The 16055-nt window shown below is 31.3% G+C and overlaps 1 protein-coding gene across 1 annotated transcript in view; it reads right to left on the bottom strand.

Moving 5' to 3' along the window:
• The window catches only part of LOC123653808 (TOX high mobility group box family member 3-like), a 54018-nt gene that overhangs the window by 31324 nt on the left and 6639 nt on the right, over nt 1-16055 (bottom strand). Inside the window, exons 2-3 of the mRNA XM_045589789.1 lie at nt 15339-15523; nt 390-464 (exon numbers count right to left, since the gene is read on the bottom strand). Coding sequence (XP_045445745.1) covers nt 390-464; nt 15339-15523 — 260 coding nt within the window. The remainder of the gene's footprint in view (nt 1-389; nt 465-15338; nt 15524-16055) is intronic.

Here is a 16055-nt window from a genome sequence, read left to right as displayed (position 1 = left end):
ATTTATAGAACACCAACAAAGTATACACCATATTTCAATTACATATACAATAACAGTAGAGTCTGAGTGTAACTTTAATTATTTAAATTTAGCCAACATTAATACTGTTGGACGAATAGAAATCTATGTTCGCCTGTAATTTTTATACAGACACATAAATGTGTTATACAGAAGGTTTTTCTGTTTTTATTAATTATTTCTTTGAATAAACATTTTCGACGTTTTTGTTGAAGTTTTTGTTGTAAGATTTCATAAATTGCAAGACAAGCTTCCGACATTTAGGATCATTGAACTTATCCAATGCATTTAATTGTTCTTTATTTCATTCGCATTGGTTATATAAATAGATACAGGAAAAATAGAAAATACGTAGCTTAATTGTAACTAACCTGATCATTCATAGCGTACACACTTGCCTTTGTGTCGCGAGAGATGGACAAAGATGATTCAAGGCTCTCTGGTCTCTGAAAAATAAAATAAAATGAAGTATAAATAAAGTATATAGGTACATATGTTTCTGGTCATACTTAACAAGAAATTGACTTATGTATTGTTTATAGATTATACATTAACATATAGTTATTTTCATGTATTAAACGTAAATATTGTATATTTTATATTATTTTATTTCTTTTTTAGTTAAATATGTACGTTGAAAAATATATACAAAAGCACTAAATTTTTTAAAGTAAGACTTCTTTACGCACGCTTGACTTGAGGATTAAGCTGGTGAATGCGTAAAGAGAGCGTTACGAAAAGTGTGATCGGGAGAGGCAAACACAGCAAGACAGAGAGAGAGAGAGAGAAGTGCGAGCACACAATTTTTCTCTCTATTTATATATATACAGATTATACAATAAATATACACAGCAATAATAATTATAGTTTTCTGTAAATTGTTTCAGTTGAGTAGTGATATTTAGATTAAAAATATCTGGTTGGCATGTTCGTTATGTCATTCTATAGTAGAACATCAGTTAAAAGGACGGCACGGATTTTAACTTTAAGGAATTGAGTGCAGACAAAATATACATTTTTGCATAGATACATCTATTTTGAGACATAATATGTGGGTGATATCGCGGAACACAGTATTAATAATATTATACTAAATGATAATGATATACTTTATGAACGTTTATCGCGGTATGAATATTTAAAATGAGTTTTTTTTTAACTTCAGATAAGTCTCATGCATTACTAAGTAGGTATACTATTTTTTCATTTTTACCAAGATTTAATGATATTTAAAGGAAGAAATGATTTCCTCTAATTTAAACAACGAACTAAATAAAAAAAGGAGTAAAAATCTTCTTTTTTGCCGTTAGAGTTTTTGCGTCGAGTTTGTTATTATTTGTGTTTAATTATGAATATATTAAGAATTATGTAATGATTACCTATTATTTCTAAATGATTACTACATATAGGAAATAATTGATAGCATCAAAAGGCACATAAATTAAATGTTATTAATAAGTTATTAATTATTATTATACATATACTTCCACAATATAGTATAATCGTGACATACCAAATAGATTTCAAAACAGAAGAGCTTTGTTAAGTAAAAGAAAAAACTTTAGCTAACGAAGTTGTTCTGTAATTGAACATAATCACGATAAAAGATCGATGTCTGGTAAACGTTTAATTTATCTTGATCTTGAATGTATTATGGCGTACCCTATAGATACTTATTTCTTAGCATCAATACGGGAACAAAGTAACTATGATCGGCACAACAACCTCGTTAACTTTCCGAGACGATACTTATGTTCAATTTTATTACGTTATATTTTATATTTATATACTAGCTGTGGTTCGCGGCTTTTCTCTTGTAGAAATAAATCTTGTATATATTTTAACTGTGGGAATTTTTAGAAAATCTTGAATAAATATCTTACATATACACAAGGTCGTCTTTTCCTACGGTAAGTAACTTAATGCTTGTATTATAGGTAACAGAATAATACATATAAATACAAACACACACCCAGACCCAGGCGGGAATCGAACACGCAATCCGCGAAGCAGAAAGCAGGGTTACAAACTGCTGAAGCGGATTAGTCAAGAAAAGTCTCCAAAATACATTTATGGTCAAAAGCTCAAGTCGTTAACAGTTCAAATTTGATAAAAATGTCTATACAGTATTTCATATTCAATTAGGTACAAATTTCCAAAAACGGTAAACGACCTTTTTTATAACTAACTAGCTGACCCGGCGAACTTCGTATCGCCTAACAAAAACTTTATCGTATGGTATTAAAGTTCAAATTGACTTTTAAGTATTATCACAAATCTTTTGTATGGGAGTATAGAAAAGTGTTGTTTTTAGACTTTTTCAGGAAATTTAAATTTTTTTTTTAGATTTTTTCTCTCCGTAAGAACCATCCTCGTACTTCAAGGAATATTAAAAAAAAAAATTAGCGAAATCGATCCAACCGTTCTCGAGTTTTGCGCTTAGCAACACATTCAGCGACTCATTTTTATATTATAGACTATCACAAAAACTGTCATCCCCTTAGGATTGTATTTTTAAGAATCGTAACAAAATAATGGTTATCTCCAGACCAAACATCGAGCGCAGCAATAGATTAGGCTTGGCATTACTGAGGCATAAAGAAAGTCAAGCAGAACCTATTTTACTCGATTCAAAAGGACTATTGCTTTATTAATCATCATATATTAATAAATTAATGACATTTTAACCTTTTTAAAAACTGTTTTTATTTTCATAAGAAATTAAGAATATAATAAAGTTAAGGGTTAATATAAGGTTTGATATGAATCAATATTAGTTGCACTAATGTTTTTCCAATTGTTGTTTATGACTATTTGATTTCAACCCAGCTATATTTGCAAAGATAGTATAGGATAAGGAAGCCGTGGTTGTATATGGCCAGGTTAGTAGAACCAGTGTATAAATAAATGAGGATCTGAACGATTAAGCAGAACGATGTTACAGGTTACAATTGACCTTGTCATTTTAGCCGCTTTTTAAGGCAAAAGATTTGAGTATTTGTGTAAGATGAGAGCGAGATTGTCTATTTGTTTTGATGAGGTTTGGTTAGCAACTTACAAAAGACAAGATTTTTGTACTTATGTATGAGAAATTTGGACAAAAGCTTAAGTTAGTCAAAATTTATCTTTTGGTCATATGGGTAAACATAGAACAGTTTCAAGACCCTGGCAAGTGATTACGCTGGGTCCTTTTCCAAAGAGTAATAAGTTTAATACGATGCTATTAGCTATAACATGTTTGTATAGTAAATTTACGTTACTGATCCCGTAGAGAACAGGTAAAGCTGACAAAAGTTCTGAGATTCTAAAAAATCAATTCTTACTTTTTGGGATACCCCAGGAAGTTAATATGCGACAATCACAAATTTTCAATTTAGAATATCACACTTAAGAAAATTGGAAAGGAAACGTTAAGAAAAGTTATTTAAAATGGATATTTTGTCAGATACGGTAGAAGGAGAGAAAAAAAAAGAAAATAGAAATAGACTCGAAAAGATTTTTAATGAAAAACGAAATTAAATACTTTTAAATAATGTTTTTGTAGCATTTCTGAATAAAAATGCTTAGATAACGAAGCCACGAAGATTTATCAATGGTTTTGGTGTAAGTAAATATTAACTTAATAAGCCGTTCGCAGTGCTTAAAGATGTTACGTCAGTTTTTTTTTAATTGCAAATGGTTAAATGCACTTATGTGCTATGTGGCTACGGCACCAAAGAATATAGCCACCCCCTCTCTTCCCGTGGGTGTCGTAAGAGGCGGCTAAGGGATAACAAGGTTCCACTACCACCTTGGAACTTAAGAAGCCGACCAATGGCGGGATAACCATCCAACTGCTGGCTTTCAAACACACAGGCCGAAGACGGGCAGCAGCGTCTTCGGTGCAAGAAAGCCAGCCCTGCGGTCACCAACCCGCCTGCCCAGCGTGGTGACTATGGGCAAAACAGATGAGTTTGCGCATTTTTGACGCGAACTTGTGGAGGCCTATGTCCAGCAGTGGACTGCAATAGGCTGGAATGATGATGATGAATAAGATACATATTTTTGTACACAAAATTCCATAGTAAGTTTTATTGCAGACGAGATGGTTCATCTGATGTGAAGGAACACAGTACTTGTAGTCACTATTGAACATGCTGATAGAAGAACCTCCGCGGAAAATGATGTATACCTGCGGAAAGACAAGCAGGTGCCTACCTACCTATTCCGTTTTACGGCTTTTAACATATTTCATGAAATTATTTAATTTGTAATAGTTATATTTTTATTTTAATCTCTTTCCAACACCTTTACTCTGCAATAAAACCCTTATAAACTGTTTACTATATTTACTGCACAATGGAGTTTATTTGGAGTATATTAACGATTTTAACAAAACATAAGCACTTTACAGTACTTAAACAGGTAAAATATAATATTAGATTCGTGAAATGGATATACAGTTATTGAATGTAAATGCGTAATTATAAAATTTTATATACGATTAGACTTTAGATATAAAATTAAGTTTATTTTACTTTATTCTAATTTTTCGACAACAAAATACAAAATATATGATAATTAACTATATTCGTTCCTGGGACACCACGTATTTCATGGGACGAATATTCGCGGTGACATTTATGATTACTGCGATTCATAACATTCAGCATGTTTAACGATAAAAAATATATAGTGATGTAACTTTTAGTATATCTGTGTAATTATTGAAAACTAATAATTATTGTCAGTTACGTTTAAACTATATGAAGTATTTAATAGAGTATTATTATTATTATTATTTTATACTTAATAAGACAACTCAAAACTTTAAGGAACCCTAAAAATTAGATTGGGGAAGGTTTTTGTCTTGGTATCATACTAACTCAAAACCTAAACAATTATTTATTTTAGTAATAACATTTGAATCCTCACTACACAAGTCTATCATGTGTGATGTAGGAGAGGTAGTTATCGGATCCGATTTCGCATTATCAGATCCTGATGAGGCGCTAGATAATCAATAGTTGCTCTTTTAAAACGAGTAACTGAACGTCATACATTTCAAACCTGCTTTATTTTGTATTTTTACACTATCTAATACAATCTTGGACAGTTCTTGTCCTTGAAGGAATTTGAATTTCGATAAATTGCATCGAGGTAAGTAAAAATAAAACAACTGCTTAGACAAAAAGCTTTAAAGAATCCATTACGACACGGTTAGACAATTTCAATTTAAACAAGATCCACTTTATCATCATTCTTTCATTTTTCAAAAAAAAAAAATCTTCGTTACCGGGGCTCTATTATAGCAAGGAGATCCGAACTTCATCCATCTGCTTAATGGATGAAAATAATTTTAGGTATATTTTAGTATAGTTAGAAAAAAATTGAGATTTATTCAAAAAGGATTAAAATAAAAATAAAAATGCACCTGCGAGTTTACAGAATAAATTTAATACCTACCGACAGTATGAAGCCTGTAGAAAATTCTAACGTTGGGTTGTCTATTATTTTCTTGGCATAACTACTGGGTTGGCAGGTTTAAAAAATAATATTATATGTATTGGTACTGGTTAAATCACAAACATGTTAAATAAATAAATCATATATCAAAATAGACGCCGTTTCATTGCAAATACGATGAAATAGGGTTTTCTGCTATAAGTTTGGTTTAAAATTTTCCAATCAACCCTTTCGCTATCTTTAATATCCTAAAGTAGATATAAAATAATTTTTATCTATTAAGTAGATTAGACCAGTGCTTTTAGCCCCTGAAAATTGTAAAAATAAAAAAAAATGATGAGTAAAGGTCACGTATAGTTTGTATATTATTTTGTCATTTAAAAATACCTTGATGACAGGTTGGTCACCAACCCGCCTGCCCAGCGTGGTGACTATGGGCAAAACACACGAGTTCACGCCATTTTTGGCTCGAACTTGTGAAGGCCTATGTCCAGTAGTGGACTGCGATAGGCTGATGTGATCATGACAGGTTGTCAAAACATGGTTGACGCGCTATAATTTGTTAGTTTGTGTAACATGTTTGTATGGTTGTATCTGTGTAGTGTGTTTCCGGAACTCTGACATAGGCCTTGCATATTATTCATCTTACTAAGGAGCGGACAAGTGTGAAATGTTTTTTAGGACCTATTACTATTGAGGTTAACAAAATATGGCCAGATCACTGTAACTTGGCTTAGCCACGTCTTTTGATCAATTAAAAGCGTAGTAAATTAGAACGTCGCTTCAGCCTGTAATATCCTATTACTGGGCATAGGCCTCTTTCCCCATGAGCAGAAGGATCAGAGCTTAATCCACCACGATGCTCCAATACGGGTTGGCGGATATATTCCCTACTACGAGTAACGATCGCTATTAGGTGTACATGATAACAACCGGGACCGACGGCTTAACGTGCTCTCCACGGCACGGTGGGGAGACCCACAAGGACTGCACAAACATCCAGACCACGGCAAACACCTCTATGGCCAATACAAATGTTTGTCATGTGCGGGGACCGAACCCGCAACCGCCAACGCAACAGGTACAATCCATGGCTGTAACCGTTGCGCCAACGCGGCGTCGAAAAATTAGAACGCTGTGTTCAAATTGACTAGTTGAAGTAAGATCTTCAAAAAGGCGACTATAGTAAATATTAGAGGTTTTTATATCTTAGTAGCGATTGTTTACAATGCTTTTTTTTTTTTTGTAGGAAATCATTTAAAGAAAATTTATAATTATTTATTCATTATTGTATATTTGTAAGCGGACAATAATTATACTTTATTTAAAGTGAATTAAATTGGGAAGTGTAGAAAATAGAGAAGGGTTTCATAGATGAAGTAAGAAAAATTTCAGGTTTTATTGTACACATATATTTCGCTGTTCAGTAAAATTATTTTTAGACTGTAAACATACTTCAATAAATAAAATGCGCGATAACATAAATTGAGAAAAAATAAATAAATGTTACCTTTAGAAGGAATCAAAGCAGACGTGTTGTACAGAAAAAAACAAATAGCAAAAAAAAAACTTTATGATTGCCAATTTTACGCTTGAACCTGATGTATGTATAATTTTCATAATAAAATCTATACAAATAAATAAAATTGGATGTTCTTTTTGTAATATTAAAATAACCGCTGTTAACTAAATTCATTTATGTATGTAAGTAATACGGTACTTATACCAAAATAACATTTTTTATAATTTTTGTCTGTCTGTCTGTTTGTTTCGGCTAATCTCTGAAACGGCTGGGCCGATTTTGATGGGACTTTCATTGGCAGATAGCTGATGTAATAAAGAGTAACATAGGCTACTTTTATTTTAGATTTTTTTATAGCTCTGCGAACTGAACATGTAATCGTAAAGTTATAATCATAAGGAATTATAATCATAATGAAATAATAGCTACTTTAAAATACATTTTTGTAAAATAAATGTTGACATAATCAAATCAACTAATACAGAGATTGGCGCTTGCGCGTGCAACTTCAAGTCATTCGATATTGCAATATTAAGAACTGCAAAGTGGAACGAAAATTTATTCCACAATCACAAAATATTGTTATAAGTAGCTTAATAATTAAACTTTACTCAATTAAATAAATTTCAACTTTTATTTTAGTTTTTATTCTTCTTGATAAGTGACGTTTATAAATATAATTGTATTTGCTCGCAAATGAAAAAAAAAAAAACCGACTTCAATGACATAGACAAGTACCTAATACAATGAATAATAGACAAGTAAATACGCGTTATCAAAGATTAGTCAAAAAGTAGTGATCAGATCTCGATCAAATTTAAATGGAAATACAAGACAAGCATCAGCTTTTGACTAAAATAAGAATCATTAAAATCGGTATACTCAGTGAAAAGTACATACAATAAAATACAACCTAGGTCGACGAAAATAATATTCAAGTGAATACGCATTATCACTACATAGTATAAAACAAAGTCAACTACTAAACAAAACAAACAAAGGCTACTGACTAAAAATGAGTAAATACGTGAAGTAGGTGATGAAATTTGTATGAAAGTTCGTCATTTCCAAAGTTAGAAGCTTGATACTTTTTCCTTATGAGTTTGATCTCAAATTTATAATAATTAATAACAACAGTTTATTAAATATTATACATATTTACAATTCACAGCTTAAGAACTAAATATTTACAGATAGTTTTGGTATAAATCATGTCCGCGTGGAATTGTGCCAAGAATGCTGGCAGCATTTCCCCGTTGAATCGCTATGCCGATTCTCTGGGCAAAAAACGCACCAGCCCTCTTGTCACCAGTGGAGGCAATAAGGCGAGGAGTTATCTCATTTAATTTTTTTTATGAGGAACGCATTGGAGCAGCTTGGTGGATTAAGCTCTGATCCTTCTCCTACATGGGGAAAGAGGCCTTTGCCCAGTAGTGTGATATTACAGGCTGACAGCATACTTAAGTATAAATGTACCTAAGTGGAGGAATAAAGACGAAGTAATAAAAAGGTTTTAACTGAGGCAGGGCACAGCAGGAAATACCCTACTAAAACTCTTGAGCAGCCCGACTGGGGAAGTACTTTGATCTTACAGAAGATACACAGCTAAATAATATTGCTTTCATGCAATGTTTTGTTCCTGTGGTGAGTTAGGTGACCAGAGTTCATGGGATTAGGGGTAGGGTCAGCAACGCGCTTGCAATGCTTCTGGTGTTGCTAGCGTCTATTATAAGCTAATTGCTTAAATAGACGCTAATAATAAGACAAACATACAGACGCTAATAAGTAATTGCTTACCATCAGGTGAGCCGTACACTTGTTTGCCGACCTAGTTGTATATAAAAAATGTTTTTTTTTTCTAAATTTAATATGGGTATAATAGGGACTTTTATTTATTTCAACAACATATATTTTACGTTCTACGTTTAAAAGTAATTTGGAGTGTTTAAATTTTCGCCTGTGGTTAATAAAAACTGAAATAATTTACTCTGTTGACTGTAACATAAAATATGCAGATGCAGCCTAGGAAAAATCGAAAGCAGACAGGAACCATGGTTCAAATAAAATCTATGGAACGCGCACGCATATTAGAGACGCAAGAGCTATCGATGTAGGTTTTTCATATTAAATTAAGTGTTAAAAACATCCAAGAGAAAATCCTACTGGAGGCCGTTGAGTGTGAAGTGTTTTAAAAAAAGTTTTAAAAACATAATTGTAAATTGCATTTGATTTATTTTTACCGTGTAAAATACACGATTTTGATTTTTTCGTTTTTTCCACTTTGAATGTAGCTTATGTCACTCAAGTCAGATAACGTAGCATTCACCTGACGAAAGAATTTTTAAAGTCGATCAAATAGCTTTTTTGTTCGTCCTACTCTCAAAAAAATCGCGCGATGACGCGTTGGCGCAACGGTCACAGCACTTTAGTCACAGGATTGTGGTTGTTGCACTGGCGGTTGCGGGTTCGATCGCAACATTTGTATTGGCCATACAGATGTTTGTCGTGTTCTGTGTGTTTGTGCAGTTCTTGTGGGTCTCTCCACCGTGCCTCAGAGAGCACATTAAGCCGTCGGTCCCAGTTGTTATCGTGTACACCTGATAGCAATCGCCACCCCGCATTGGAGCAGCGTAGTGGATTTAAGCGTTGATCCTTCTCCTTCATAGGGAAAGAGGCCTATGGCCAGTAGTGGGGTATTACAGGCTGAAGTGAACTCCCAAAAAAAATCAAATAATTTCTTTTTAACTTTTTAGTTTAATACAAAATTTCTTTTTCATTATATTAGTTATAGATAATGTTTCATCGCGTTAAGTTGTACGCTTTTCGTACCATAACATAATAGAATTTTTATTCGAAGTGTTTAGAGGGTACGAATTTTTAAATTATATTTTTTCCTAAACTACTAAATCTATTTGAAAATAAACTCGTGTAAAATATTTGTATGATTTTGCATATTACGTATCATTGTACATTCACGCAACTTATTTCAAAGCTATTGTCCCAAACCTACAGATACGAAATATATATTTCGTATCTGTAGGTTTGGGACAATAGCTTTGAAATAAGTTGCGTGAATGTACATATTCGATGTTTAGTTTTTTTTTTAATTTTTGAATTTTATATATATATATATATATATAAATAAAAAAATATATATATAAATATATATGTATATATATATATATATATATATAAATAAAAAATATGTATCCTATTTTGTTCTAATTTTGATGAATTATATTTATGCAAGACGCTTTTCGCGTTTAATCATTCTAGCTTTATTAATGTCAATATTTGTTATGATTTTCTGATATAAATACGTCTTTATAACAGTCGCAATTTGTCTTTTACATTTTTATTGCAGGCACATGTATCTTTAGTTAATTTCAACCTATAATTAAGTTTATTAATGGCAATTATACATAAAATCAGTAAGTAAGGAAGTCTAGTTATAAAAAAATGTATTTAATGCATATAAATGTCTGCTTATTTTCTTCACATTCCAAACTTTACGCATGTAGGAATGAACTTAATATAGATTTACGTTTTATTTTGAATATATACTAATTTTTTCATATTCTTTTTATTAAATACGGTTTTAACTTCGCAAACTGCCATACTGATTTTAAATACCTACATTATTTATATTCAGTTAAATTAAAATAATTTTATTATTGTAATAATGTCCATAAGTTGCAACGGTAAGGGAACGTGAGTTCTATGTATTGTTAGCTAACATATTATCAATAATTTTTACTTTTAAAGACACTGTTTTATCGCTTTTTAGCCGACTGCAGAAGGAAGGCAATGTTTTTCGAGTGTATGTATGTATGTATGTAGATTTCTGTTTTCCACTACAGCCTATACGGTTTGAAATATTTTTACATTTTAGGTTTCGTTAGATTCGTTTTGGTGGAGTGATACTGAGTAAATAAAAAATAAAAATTCAAAATGGTTGAATTTGGAGACCAAAATTCAAAAATTAAAAAAAAAAACTAAACATCGAATAGGGTATCATATTAAAGGTCTTGATTAGCTAATTTCAGAAATATATCCAATGAATCGATCTCTAGAGATCAAAAATTGTGTAATTTAAAGCCATGCAAAAGATCACTAACAATATATTTAAAAATATATTAATTATCTCGATTTGGATTCGAACCCAAGTCACACGTGTATGTGAAGACCAATGTCTACGGAAACAAAACTCAGTATATCGACTCTCCGCATGGCTTTGCTTTGAAAGAAACTTAGGATCCGAAAAGGTGCTTATCTGTTAATGAGAGATTGCAAAGTCTGTAATAAAAATGAATTATTAAAAAATCAAAAGACCTGATTAAGTGGGGACAATAATAGTGTTTGCAGGCAAACGAAGAAAAACCGACTTCAATTATATCGACAAGTAATACAACGTAGGTAGACGAAAAAATAGTCAAGTAAATACGCATTATCAAAGATTACTCTTAAAGTTGTAATCAGATCTCGATGAAATTTAAATGCAACCACATGATAAACATCGGCTTTCGATTAAATTAAAAATCATCAAAATCGGTACACCCAGTAAAAAGTTATGCGGATTTTCGAGAGTTTCTCTCGATTTCTCTGGGATCCCATCATCAGATCCTGGTTTCCTTATCATGGTACCAAACTAGGGATATCTCCTTTCTAACAAAAAAAGAATTACCAAAATGAACCATACCATATGAACCGTCATAAACGACAAAGTTATCCCCGAACATACATTATATATATATATATACGGTCGAATTGAGTAACCTCCTCCTTTTTTTGAAGTCGGTTAAAAAAACATTAGCAAAACCTAAGTAAATTAATATCAATTTAATTTATTCGGGTTATTAGTTTATCACTGCTTGCTATAATTTGAACTATATAATTTACTAGCTGACCCCGCAAACGTTGTTTTGCCCTATATATTATTAAGCCCCCTTATAACTTAGGGGTATGAAAAATAGATGCTGTTCGATTCTCAGACCTACCCGATATGCACACAAAATATCATGAGAATCGGTCAAGCCGTTTCGGAGGAGTTTAACTACAAACACCGCGACAAGAGAATTTTATATATTAGACTAGCTGACCCCGCAAACGTTGTTTTGTCATATATGTTATTAACCCCCTTAATCTCCCCCTCCCTATAACTTAGGCGGATGAAAAATAGACGTTGTTCGATTCGCAGACCTACCCAATATGCACACAAAACATGAGAATCGGTCAAGCTGTTTCCGAGGAGTTTAACTACAAACACCGCGACACGAGAATTTTATATATTAGATTACTAATACGTTAAAATATTTGTAGATTAAGAAAGTATCGAATGGAATATCATATATTATACACACTGAATACACTTCACACTAAATTGTAAAACTTTTTTTTATCTTTTTGTTATTTATCAGGTTTAGGTTAGGTTAGGTTTTTTGGTTTTTTTGATAATTAATTTTTATTTATATTTCTTTGACAGTATTCTTATTTTGTTGTTGGTGTTTTATATTTAGGTATTTTATAAATACATACAGAATAACAATGACTTTTAAAATACTAATAGTAACTTATAGCCCTAGCTAAGCTGTGTGTGGCTACGGCAGTAAAAAATATAGCCAACCTCTCTCTTCCCGTGGCTGTGGTAAGAGGCGAGTAAGGGATAACACACCACATTGGAACTTAAAAAGCCGACCGATGGCGGGATAACCATCCAACTTCTGGCTTTGAAATACACAGGTCGAAGACGGGCAGCAGCGTTTTCGGTGCGACAAAGCCAGCCCTGCGGTAACCAACCCGCCTACCCAGCGTGGTGACTATGGGCATCACACACGAGTTCACGCCATTTTTTGGCGCGGCCTTGTGGAGACCTATGACCAGCAGCGGACTGCGATAGGCTGAAGTGATGACCATGATGAAGTTATAACCTTATTTACAGTTAAATATTTTACACAACAATATTGTAATAATTTAAATTAAATTTTTAAAGAAACATTTGAATACACGTCCAGAAAAAGATGTAAGGTTACGTTTTTATTGAATTAAATTAGTGTCGATATTCCAAAAAATGATCAATATTGTTTAGTGCCTTGAGTTGTAGTCGGTCTCATTCCATGACCGGTTTCTGTAGCACACCGGCTGCTGCGGTCCCAATAGGCTTTTATACGTTGCACACTATCTACAGTATAAGTGAAAGGACACGCCGATAATTGCTCTCTGTGTTATTCAATTTTGTAATATGTCGAACTCGAATAGATCATTTAATAATTTATTTGAAACTTTTTTATTACTAGACCTATTTAAAATACTATTACGAAACTTGCGTGTGCTGTAGACTATTTTGTTATATTCTATTAATAAATTAACGCTCATTTTTAAATCAATATTTCTAATCGAAACAAAGATTATAAGAAAAGAAAACCAATTAATCTTAATAGTCAATTATAATGTGCCGTCTATAACGATAGTATGTTTCTAATATGTTTTTAGAGCGTGGAAAGTAGAAAGTTTTAAAAAGTAGGCAACTTTAATAAACATACCTCGAAAAGTATTTGTTGCCTAAATTATTTTTAAAATTCTTTTTAATTTATATAACTTATAATATCGAGCTACTGTTTTATCAACATGAACGGTTCAGTTTCTTGTTATGTTGTAATATTCTGCACCTATATTAATTGTAATGGAATAATGTTACTAGATCATTCTTTATATCTAAGAATTTAAATATATGCTAATAAGTAATTTAGTATCCTTAATATAAGGTATATTAAAACATTTTGAAAAAATTATAATCCATTATACAAAGCATTTGAATATTGTAAGAGAACGTGAATCCATTATTAATGTCGGTTGTGTTGTAGAGAATTCTTTAGGAGGACATAATTGCCGGTCGGTGACCCCGTTTAGTTCCTCCCACTAAAATAGCGTTAAATCAATTGATGTTATTACAATTGGAACGCATCTTTCATAGTTACTATATATGCCTTTAAATATTGTGGGGGAGATTTTAACGTATAATATGTTTACTATAGTATAGCATTAGTAAGTAGCCATTCTTTACATGCAATTACATATTTACGAAAATATTATTAGCAGCAATGTTTAATAATAAGTTCGTATAACATATGATATACATAAAATATGCTTTATATTATAAGTTAATATAAAATAGCTTTCGATCGTTAAAATTATTTCTAATTTATTTTAAATAAAAATATTTTGTATCAAATAGAGTATTAGAAACAGTATTAATTTGTAACATCATTATGTTATTTTATTTCAGGAAATAAAAGGTGGTAATCTAAGCTATCATATATTTATATCTTCAAAAACTTAATTGCTTAAGATATAAGAATACACTACTTTTGAAGCCTTTAAATATGACACATGGCTATTTATTGTACTACTATTGCAAACTTATTCACGTTTTCTAAAGATAATTCATTTTATATTGATATAGTAATTTATATTCTAATTAATTTATATATAATAATTCGTTATGACCGAAAATCGAATTTGTAATTAGGTAATAATAATTAAAATAAAAAATAACATTTTATTTATGACTTAATACATTAGTAAATGATTTTAAAGAAATTTTATCAATTTATTTAAACGTGTTATCTTAATATCAATGGGTATATCTATTTTACGCTCCACTTCGTGGGTAGATAGTATTTATCAACGTTTGTTTGAACTTTACGATGTAGTATTCTATATACTGCATGTTATATTACGTTTAATTCTTTATTTAACTTAATTCCTTAATATTAAGAGCTTATTAATGAAATATTTCAATCGTAATATTTGTAATTATCATAAATCATGATATCATAAATATTTTTATTACGTCTGTAATGTTCTTTAGGTTTTATTTTCATTATTCTTGAAATTATGGAATGTTGTTTCTTTAATTAATTATTTGAATACGTCCATACAGTTTACCGCAGGTTTTAAATATCTTCGTGTTTGTTATAGATTATTGCTATCTAAACACAATTACTGGCACGTATTGTTTATTCACATATAATTATACAAAACAAAACAAATACTTATTAGAAAGTACCTACCATCCAGCTTATTAAAGTTGTTACATATCCTATCTGCAATGTAATCTAATAAATTTCTGGCTCAATTAAATACGTTCCGGTTCCATGTAATATCTAATTAATCTATTGAGGAAGTAAAATTATAACAATTACAGTTTTAATTGATAGATCACTGAAGTCGGTTCACAATGTTCAATATATCTATGTTTACGTTTCCGGTATACAAAAAGGACATAAACAATTTTTTTTTATAAAATCGCACTTTTATTTTAAGATTTGTATAAAGTTTTATCGGACACTATTACTTGAAATCCGATGTTAAAACACGCTAGACACACGTGCGGACCGCGCGGGAAGACTGCGTGGCGGTCGCGGCGCGAGCTGCGGTGGGGCGCCGCAGGAGCTAGTACCCATCGCTGCCGAGCCACGCCGGGGGCGCTTTTGTAGCCGCGGCCTTCGATAGAACCATCGTTAAAAGCCTTAAAAGTCGCTGGTTAAAATTTGAATCTTATCAGAAATACATGTGTGTCCTTATGTCTTTTAAAATTTCTATCAGTACAATTTATGAAATAGTAGCCTTTTAAAAGTTTTAACAATTTATATCGACAGAATAGAGTTGAAGCTTTTTAAACATATTTTAAATATATCAAAAAAAAAGTCAGACAATTTATGAATTAATAAGAAACCTAAAATTTGAGAAATTAAAGCGATTGGCAAACCTGCACTAATTAAGTTTTTTTACACTTCAACAAGAATGTTAGTACTTATTTTAATATCAAAATTTAATACTAGCAGTAGTTTTACTCAAAAACACTGTTGCTTTTAAATTACATGTCATAAATTTTGAGTGAATTCATAAAGACACTCAGTCACAGACATTCTAAGATTACATATTGAATATTTAATGGTCTCTGTGTATACATATATTTGGATTGACATTGAAAAATATGAAAAAAATAAGTTGTAAAGCTATTAGTTTGATTATCAAAATTATTTTTTCAATCGAAATCAAGAAATGTTAA

Source organism: Melitaea cinxia, chromosome 5, assembly GCF_905220565.1.
Source record: "Melitaea cinxia chromosome 5, ilMelCinx1.1, whole genome shotgun sequence".
Taxonomy (NCBI): domain Eukaryota; kingdom Metazoa; phylum Arthropoda; class Insecta; order Lepidoptera; family Nymphalidae; genus Melitaea; species Melitaea cinxia.
The sequence above is the reverse complement of the archived record's forward strand: the minus strand, read 5'-3'. Positions and strand labels throughout refer to the sequence as shown.